The sequence below is a fragment of the Dipodomys ordii genome, unplaced genomic scaffold, assembly GCF_000151885.1.
Source record: "Dipodomys ordii isolate 6190 unplaced genomic scaffold, Dord_2.0 Scaffold108, whole genome shotgun sequence".
In the NCBI taxonomy this organism is placed as follows: domain Eukaryota; kingdom Metazoa; phylum Chordata; class Mammalia; order Rodentia; family Heteromyidae; genus Dipodomys; species Dipodomys ordii.
This window is the reverse complement of record NW_012267324.1, coordinates 341,719-350,242: the sequence shown is the minus strand read 5'-3', so window position 1 is coordinate 350,242 and position 8,524 is coordinate 341,719. Positions and strand designations below refer to the sequence as shown.

Below are 8,524 nucleotides of genomic sequence, written 5' to 3'. Positions count from 1 at the left end.
TCAGTCCACCTGCAGCTCTGGCCTGCCCCCCTCTCCCCCCCTGCGGGACTCCGTCCTGAGCCAGCTCCTCTGCTTTTATAGACGAGGGCACCGAGGGGGAGGCCGCCGAGGGCCCGGAAGGCACTGAGCCCATGGAGAAAGGCTCTCGAGTAAGTGGCCCCTGGCCTCCCTCCCTGCTCCCTGCTCCCTGCGGTGGGGCCCAGGAGGGCGGCGCCCTCGCCCGGGGCTCGGGGTGCCTTGGCTTGCGTGGCGGGGTGGGTGGGAGGGGGGGGAGGGGGCAGTGCCAGGAGGGGGGCAGACCACTCACCAGGGGCCTGCGTCCCTTGGGGGAAACGGGACCGTGAGCCCCTGCACGCCGGGTCCTGGGAGGAGGGAGACACGCGGGCCTGGGCTGTCTTTTAGAGACCTCATTGCCTTTTAAAGTGGGACTATCACATTGTGTGTTAGGAAGGAGAGGACGAGGAGGGAAAAGAGGACGGGAGAGAAGATGGCAAGGATGAGTCAGAGAAGGGTGAGTCTCGCGGGGCTTCCTGGGTGCTGGGCCTAAGTACTGGGTGGGTGGGAGCCAGCCAAGGGCCGGGTTGAAGCGCTGTGTGGCCTGCTGGGGACATCCCTGTGGGATGGGTGTGTGCTGGCAGGGGCTCTTCCTTCCCTGCTCCTCCCCTCACTCTGTGCCCCACATCTCAGGCAGAGGGTGTGGATGGTGGCAGTCCTGCCCGGCACCTTTGTGTACTTCAGGTGGGGGCTGCAGGCAAAAGCGTGGGGGACCCCAGGCACCCCCCCCCGCCCCTTGGTCCCTCAGTAACACCCACTTCCGAGTCCTCAGTGGCTGGTGTCCAAGCTGGGACCCTTGGTGCAGTTTTTACGGCTCTGGTTTGCGTGTCCTCTCCCTTAGCGCCTCTCCAGCCCCTGTTGGGAGTCCGTGTCCCCCCACCTGAGTGATGAGCGCCAGCAGGTACCTAACAGTAAATCCAGCCTCAGCCCACTGTTGCCGCGGTGCCCGGTGGGGGGTGGGCAGGGCCACGTGTGCGGCCTCCCTGCATCCCGCCACACGCGCCAGTGTCCCTAGCAAGGTGGCCTCGTCTTTGCCTTCCAGGCCCCCCCTCCCCCAGAGCCCACTCTGCAGAGAGTGAGGGTGTCCTGGAGAGCGGAGGGCTCAGTGTGTAACCCCCCCATCTCTGGGGGCCTAGGCCAAACCCACTTCTTGCCCAGTGCAGGGCACCCAACCCTGCTCGTGGCCTGCGGCCTTGCGTGGACAGCTGCTCTCAGATGGACCCTTGGAGTGTACGGCGGCGGGTGAAGCAGCCAGAGGCCGCAGGGCCCATCCTGAGCTGGCAGAGCCGCGCTGGTGACGGCGCCCTTCTGTTCCCACAGGAGCCCTGACCAGCCAGGATGAGAGCAGCCAGGCCAAGCGCAAGCTACAGGCTGCCAAGAAGAGCCAGGACAAGCAGAAGAAGCGGCAGCGTGACCGCATGGTGGAAAGGTAACCAGCCGCCCCGTCCCTGTGGCTCTGTGTCGCTCCCGGGCTGCGCTCGGCACAGCAGGGCCATCGCTCTGCCATTGCGCCGCCCTCTGGCCTCTCTCGGCCAGCCTCTCTTGGCCAGCCTCTCTCGGCCAGCCTCTCTTAGCTGCTCAGCCCCGCTGGGGGCTGCATGGACCCTGCTTCCCACCAGGCCCTGCTCCCCAGGCCTACCTCGTCCCCTGCCCCTCTGGCCGCCTTGCGACTGCTGGTATCTGTGGCCCGAAACCCGACACGGCTCGGCACCCTTGCCCAGAAGCTACGGCGCTCGGTCACTCACGGGGGGCCTGATGCCCCCGAGGGAGGGGGCCAGCTCGTCAGAGACTCAAGGTCCAAGGCGCCTGTGTCACCCCAACTTTAGCTGCCGGGAGGCCGCCGCCGTGCCCAGGAGAGATGGCAGCAGCAGCTGTGGGCTGCGGCGCCTTGGGCCTGCCGCGCGTGCGCGCTGCCAGCCGGGCCGTCTGCGGCCGAGCGAGCCCTCCGTGCGCCTTGGTGTCGGGTCTGTCTGCCCTCAGGGCTCCCGCACTGGCGATTGCCTCCTCTTCCTCTTCCTCCTCCTCCTCCTCCGCCTCAGACTCTTGCTCTTGTTGGACCTTCCTCAGCCTCGCCGGCGCCCGGCCCCTGGGCTCTTCAGACAAAGCTGACCCCGTGGCCCAGATAAGGACGTCCGGCAGAGGTAGGGACCCGTCCCGAGGCCTCGGTGGCGGTGGCAGCTGGCCTCCTCCGCCCCTTGTCATGGCGGCCTGCTCCAGCCCAGGCCCTAGACCCCGGGCTTCTGCTGTGGACACCAGGCCCAGACGAGAGCACCTCGCCCGCTCACTCCAGGCTGCCCCCTGGCAGGCCGGGCCGGCGCCCTCCTGCCAGCTCAGACTGGTCTCTTCTCGGAAGAGGAAGATGAGGCGGCAGGTGCCCAGGCCTGCTCGCCTCCCGCCCCTCCCGACATCACCCCCCAGCCTTCCGAGCAGAGGACGGGCTGGGCCTTTGAGTCCCACAGACCCGAGAAAGGAAGATGGCAGCACCTATTCGGGCCCTGCCTCGGGACTGCGTTCTTCACTCTGCACGCCAGGGCCTCCATCCTTCCTTCCTTCCTTCCTTCCTTCTGGCCCCCCCCTGAGCTGGGCCAAGTGCGCAAGCTCGGCCTCAGTAGAGACCCTCCAGCAACCTTCCAGCGACTCCTTGGCCTGTTGCAGCTGCTGCTGCCTGGGGCTTCGGCCTCCTGCCCGTGGGAAGCAAGAGCAAGAGCTCCTCCCCTGCCCCCTCCATTGCCGTAACCGCAGCCTCCGGCCCTTTCTGCTCCCCACCCGCCAGGTCCCAGCTGGGACTACTGTCACCCAGAGGTCCAGGAGCAGGCCTGTGTTTCAGGCCTGCAGTTGGGTTGGGTGAAGCGACGGCGCCGTCCCCTGAGACCCTGTGTCGCCTCAGCCTCCCGTCTCCCTCCCGTGGCAGGATCCAGTTCGTGTGCTCTCTTTGCAAATACCGGACCTTCTACGAGGATGAGATGGCCAGCCACCTGGACAGCAAGTTCCACAAGGAGCACTTTAAGTATGTGGGCACCAAGCTGCCCAAGCAGACGGCCGACTTCCTGCAGGTGAGTCTTGGCTGTGGTCGGTCGGTCCTTCGCTCCAGGGCCCTGGGGACGCAAGGCAGCGCGTGACCTTGTGTGTCCCCTGCAGGAGTACGTCACCAACAAAACCAAGAAGACAGAGGAGCTCCGAAAAACTGTGGAGGATCTTGATGGTCTGATCCAACAGATCTATCGGGACCAGGACCTGACCCAAGGTGAGGCGGTTCCCAGCTGGCGCCAGGCAGGGCCGCCGCTGCCCACCCTGCTCTGCTGCTCTGCGGAGGGCTCTGGCATGCCTCCTGTTCCCGGCCACAGGGTCAGGGTGAGCTGAAGGACTGGTCTAATGCACCTGTGCAGATCTATGCAGATCCCAGGACTTGAACACAGGGCCTGATCCTAGGGCCTGGGCGCTGTCCCTGAACTTTCTTGCTCAGGGTTAGTGCTCCACCCCTTCAGCCATAGCTTCATTTCTATTTTTTTGTTGGCTTATTGGAGATAAGGGTCTCATGGACTTTCCTGCCTGGGCTGGCTTCAAACCATGTGCTATCCTCAAATCTGAGCCTCCTGAGTAGCTAGGATTACAGGTGTGAGCCATCAGCCTTCAGCCCCTTAGTTTTTTCACTCAAGGCTAGTGTTCTAGCACTTGGGCCACAGCTCTACTTCGGGCTCTTTGGTGGTTAATTGAAGCTAAGAGACTCATGGATTTTTCCTGCCCAGACTGGCTTTGATCCTCAATCCTCTCAGCCTCCTGAGTAGCTAAGATGATAATTTTGAGCCACTGGTGCCCAGGTTTGGTCTGATTGGTTTCTTTTTCCTAAACTTGGGTGTGTGTGGCACCTGGGAGGAGGGCTGACTCCCCCTCCTCCTGCTCCTCCCTCCAGAGATCGCCATGGAGCACTTTGTGAGGAAAGTGGAGGCCGCCCACTGCGCGGCCTGCGATCTCTTCATCCCCATGCAGTTCGGGATCATCCAGAAGCACCTCAAGACCATGGATCACAACCGGAACCGCAGGGTGAGTGGCTGCAGGGTCCTCCCCCTTCCCTCCCCTCCTGTGGGAGCCAGTGCAGCCAGGGTAACTTCAGAGAGAGGGCTCTGCCGGGCTAAAGAGACGGGGAGCTGGACTGACTTAAAGATCAGATCAGTGTGCCGTGTGCTGGATGGGTTTGCCACTGAGGGGCTTGCAGTGCAGCTGCTGCTGGCGGGCATCGATGTCACAGTAGGGACTCCGGCACCTGCAGAGGGAGGTAGGCCACTGCTGGGAATGGAGAGGAGGAGTGCTGGCGTGGGCCAGGAACTGTGGATGTGGCCTGGCGCTGGGGTCTGGCTCTGGTATCAGAGTGGAATTGGCGCTGCTAACATTGTGGAGGAGAGCCAGGCATGGTGCAGCATTCCTGAAATCCCAGCACTTGGGAAGCTGAGGCAGGAGGAGCTGGAGTTTGGGGCCTGCCTGAGCCACATAGTGAGGCCCCGTCTCATGCTAACAAAATGGAGTGAGCAAGAGGAACACGGGGGTGAGTGCCAGTGCTGTGAAGAGGGGGCGAAGGACTGGACGGGGATGGGAGAGCACCCGGCTCAGGTCCGGGGCAGAGCGGCTTGGCCGTCAGCCAAAGAAATCGATCCGAGAGGGAAGGAGCAAGGAGGGGCTCACTCGGAGTTAGAACTACCGTGATGGAAAATACCCAGAAGCATCTGCAGTAGTTGCTTTACAGAGGGTTTTTTTTTAACTACAGCTTAAAAACTATCAGAGTCTAAAAATGAATAAAGCTTCTAGTCGCTGTATTAGCAACAGCTTTACTGAGATATAATAGTACTCTATAATTGTCCCATTTCAAGATGGACACACTCTCGTTTTTTCAGTTGATAACACAGTTTTGCAGCCATCCTCTGAGTCCTAAGAATGACCTTAGAAAGAAATCTGTACCCTGTTTAGCTGCAGCCACCTGCAGCCCCAGCCTCCAATCCGCCACCCACCCACTCCCTCCCTCCCTCCCTCCTTCTCTCATTTTTCTTGGTTCTTGGGCTTGAATTCAGAGCCTTGTTTGTGCTACTTGGGCCATGTCCCCAATCCTTTTGCTTTTGGTTTATTTTTCAGATAGGGTCTTATACCAACTTTTTCCAAGTTGGCCTCAGTCCACAATCCTTCCTAAATCTCTTGTGTGGCTGGGTCTGCAGGTGTGAACTACCATGCCTACACCTTTGGTTTTTTTTTTTTTTTTTCCTTTTTGCCAGTCCTGACGCTTGAACTCAGGGCCTGGGCACTGTCCTTGAGCTCCTTTTGCTCAAGGGCAGCACTCTCTCACTTGAACTTCAGTGCCACTTCTGGCTTTTTCTGTGATTTAATTGGAGGTAAGAGTTTCATGGACTTTCTTAACAGGCTGGCTTTGAAACAGGATCCTCAGATCTCAGCTTCCCGAGTAGCTAGGATTTACTGGTGTGAACTACCTGCCCCCCCACCCCCTCAACTACCTTCTTTTTTTTTTTTTTTGGTCGGTCGTGGGGCTTGAACTCTGGGCCTGGGCGCTGTCCCTCAGGTCTTCAGCTCAAGGCTAGCGCTCTACCACTTGAGGCACAGCGCCACTTCTGGTTTTCTAGTGGTTAATTGGAGATAAGAGTCTCACGGTGTTTCCTGCCTGGGCTGGCTTTGAGCCTTAGTCCTCAGATCTCAGCTTCCTGAGTAGCTAGGATGATAGGCGTGAGCTACCTGCACCCAGCTACCTTTTCTTTTTTAAAGAACTGGAACTCGAACACAGGGCTTCTAACTTATTTATTTATTCATTTTTTGTTGATTGTGGGGCCTGAATTCTGGGCCTGGGTGCTGTCCATCAGCTCTTCAGCTCAAGGCTAGCTAGTGGCTCTACCATTTGAACCACAGCACCACTTCTGGCTTTTTCTGCTTATGTGTTGCTGAGGAATGAACCCAGGGCCTCGTGCATGCAAGGCAAGCGCTCTACCACTGAGCCACCTTGCTAACGCTTTACCTTGAACTGTGATCCTCCTGTCGCCACTCCCAAGTAGCCAGGCAAGATTAGCAGACATGTAGCGCCACTCCAAGCTTCTTCAAATACTTCTCTCCTGTTTCTTTCGTAATGGAAGTTACATTTGTAATTCTGTGTAATGGGAATCACACAAATGTTGGGCTCCTTCTATACCCACCATTTTGTGTGTGTGTGTGTGTGTGTGTGTGCGCGCACGCGCGTGCGTGCGCACACACCCACCCACCCACCCACCCACCAGTATTGTGATTTGAATTCCAGGCCTCCTGCAGCTTTCTGGTGCTCTACCACTTGAGCCATGCCACCAGTCTAGCATTTTGCTGGTTAATTGGAGATGGAGTCTCATAGACTCTCCTGCCCCAGCTGGCTTTTAATCATGATCCTTCAGGTCTCAGCCTCCTATGTAGCTGGGATTATAGGCGTGAGCCACTGCTGTTGGCTCCTCCATTGTTCTGAGTCACTGGCCTTTCTTGGGGGTGAAGGCAATCCCTTTGGATCAGTTGCTAGCTCACTGTCATAAGCCCACAGCGTCTCTGCACCCAGGCTCTGGAGATGCTCTTCTCTGAAAGAAGACAGATAGGGGAAGATGTGTGGGCTGTATATAGTCTCCCTTTGTGTGGGCTGTCTGGGCTCTCTTATTCCCAAAATGCTATGCCTGGAGAGAGGGGGTAGGAGGGAGGAACGGTGGTGGTAGGGACTTTGTATGGACAAAAGGAAAGATCTGTCATCTCTCAGTTGTACTTGCCCAGGGGTTAGCTTCAGCAGCTGGTAGCTGGATGAGAAATAGCGCATCCTCTTCCTCCTAGGAGGAAGCTTCAGCTCCAGGGTGGGCATGGGGGCCTGGGGGTGGGGTGGGTTGTGTTCTTGGGCCTACTCTTCATGGGAAGTTTTATCCCACTGAATTGGAAGGCAGGATTGTGTTTCAAATACAAATATTTCTGTTCTTACTGGCTTTTATAGTAACTTTTGTGTTTGCTATGTTTTCTTTGGGACATTTCCAAAGATTTTAATTTTGTTCTTGTTGCTGATGTGTTTTGCAGAACTGTAGTTTGAACTCGGGGACCTTCTCCTTGCTAGGCTGGCACTCTATCCCTTGAGCTATGCCTTCAGCCTGGCATTTTGCTGATTCAATCTTCCTGGGCTGGCTTTGAACCTTGATCCTTTAGGTCTCAGCTTCTGGAGTAGCTAGAACTATCAGCAGGAGCCACTGGCCCTGGCTGCCTTGGTTTTGCGAATGGGTCTCACTGTGGCCTCAGCTGGCCGGAACTCTTGCCATCCTCCTGCCTTCGCCTCCGGGGTGCTAGAAAGATCACTGCCTTGGCTTTTTGGGGTTTGAACTCAGGGCCTTGGTCTTGCTGTGCGGTTACTCTACCAGCCTGCAGAGCTCATTGTGTCTGTGCAGATAGAGGAAGCATGACTTGCTTTTTTGCATTGGTGTTTTTTTGTTGTTGTTTTTATTTCAGAGTAACTGGAAAAGCTATTTGGTTAGAGTTCAAAAGCACCAACCTGTGAACGTTTTTATTTTTGGTGTGTGGCAAGTCTGGGAGCAATTGTCTGGGTACACCTCGGCCCCTAGAAAGAGGAGGATAATGGGTAGACCAGCTGGGCTTTCTCCAAGGATCAGGGTGTCTTCCGCCTGTGTCTTCAGCTTGTCAGCAGCTTGCGTGCCATGCTGGCTGTTTTCTGCACTGTGACTTTACTGTGTGAATAATAAAGTCTCTCTGGGAAAAGCAGAGGCGAGTGCACGGCCTTTGAGACATGGAAAGCCATTTGCTTGGGAGTTCAGGGTTCCAGCAAAAACAGCTTCGTCCTCACCTTCCTTTTCATCAACGGGAAGTGATTCCAACACTGAAGAAATGCTATGCTATGCTGGGGTAAATCTTTACAAACAAGACAACCCAGATGTGGCGGTGTACTTCTAAAACCCCAGCACGCAAAACGCTCAGGTGGGGCAGTCAGAGTTCCAGGCCAGCCGAGGCTGCGTAGTGAGCCCCCCCCCCCCCCCCCCCGACTCAGCCGGGGAGTGCAGACTGTCAAATCCTCTTCCTTTTGTGTGTGTGCTGGTCCTGGGGCTTGAACTCAGGGGCCTGGGTGCTGTCCTTGAGCTCTTCACTCAAGGCCAGTGCTCTCTAGCACTTGAGCCACAGCTCCACTTGTGGGTTTTTGTTGGTTCACTGGAGGTAAGAGTCTGCCTGCCAGGGCTCCATCCTCAGATCTCAGTCTCCTGAGTAGCTAGGCTGACAGGCAGGAGCCATCCATGCCGGGCTCACCGGTGAGTTCTGTGTAAGTCAATGGGCTTCCTGCGATTCGGGAGTAGAGACACAGGCGTCTTGAAGCAGTGACATTAGTGAGTATGGTGGGAAGGACAGTGCATCGGAGAAGAGCTCGTCCCAGTCAGGAGTCCATGCTTGTAGAGTGCCAGAGGAGGGGGCTGAGACCGGGCTCTGC

At 57.5% G+C, this 8,524-nt stretch overlaps 1 protein-coding gene across 1 annotated transcript in view; it reads left to right on the top strand.

Annotated features, from left to right (window-relative positions):
* The window catches only part of Akap8l (A kinase (PRKA) anchor protein 8-like), a 39,067-nt gene that overhangs the window by 15,699 nt on the left and 14,844 nt on the right, over positions 1-8,524 (top strand). Inside the window, 7 exon segments of the mRNA XM_013028372.1 lie at positions 65-149; positions 448-511; positions 1,375-1,483; positions 2,966-3,107; positions 3,193-3,298; positions 3,965-4,095; positions 8,461-8,463. Of these exon segments, the coding sequence (XP_012883826.1) occupies positions 65-149; positions 448-511; positions 1,375-1,483; positions 2,966-3,107; positions 3,193-3,298; positions 3,965-4,095; positions 8,461-8,463 (640 nt within the window).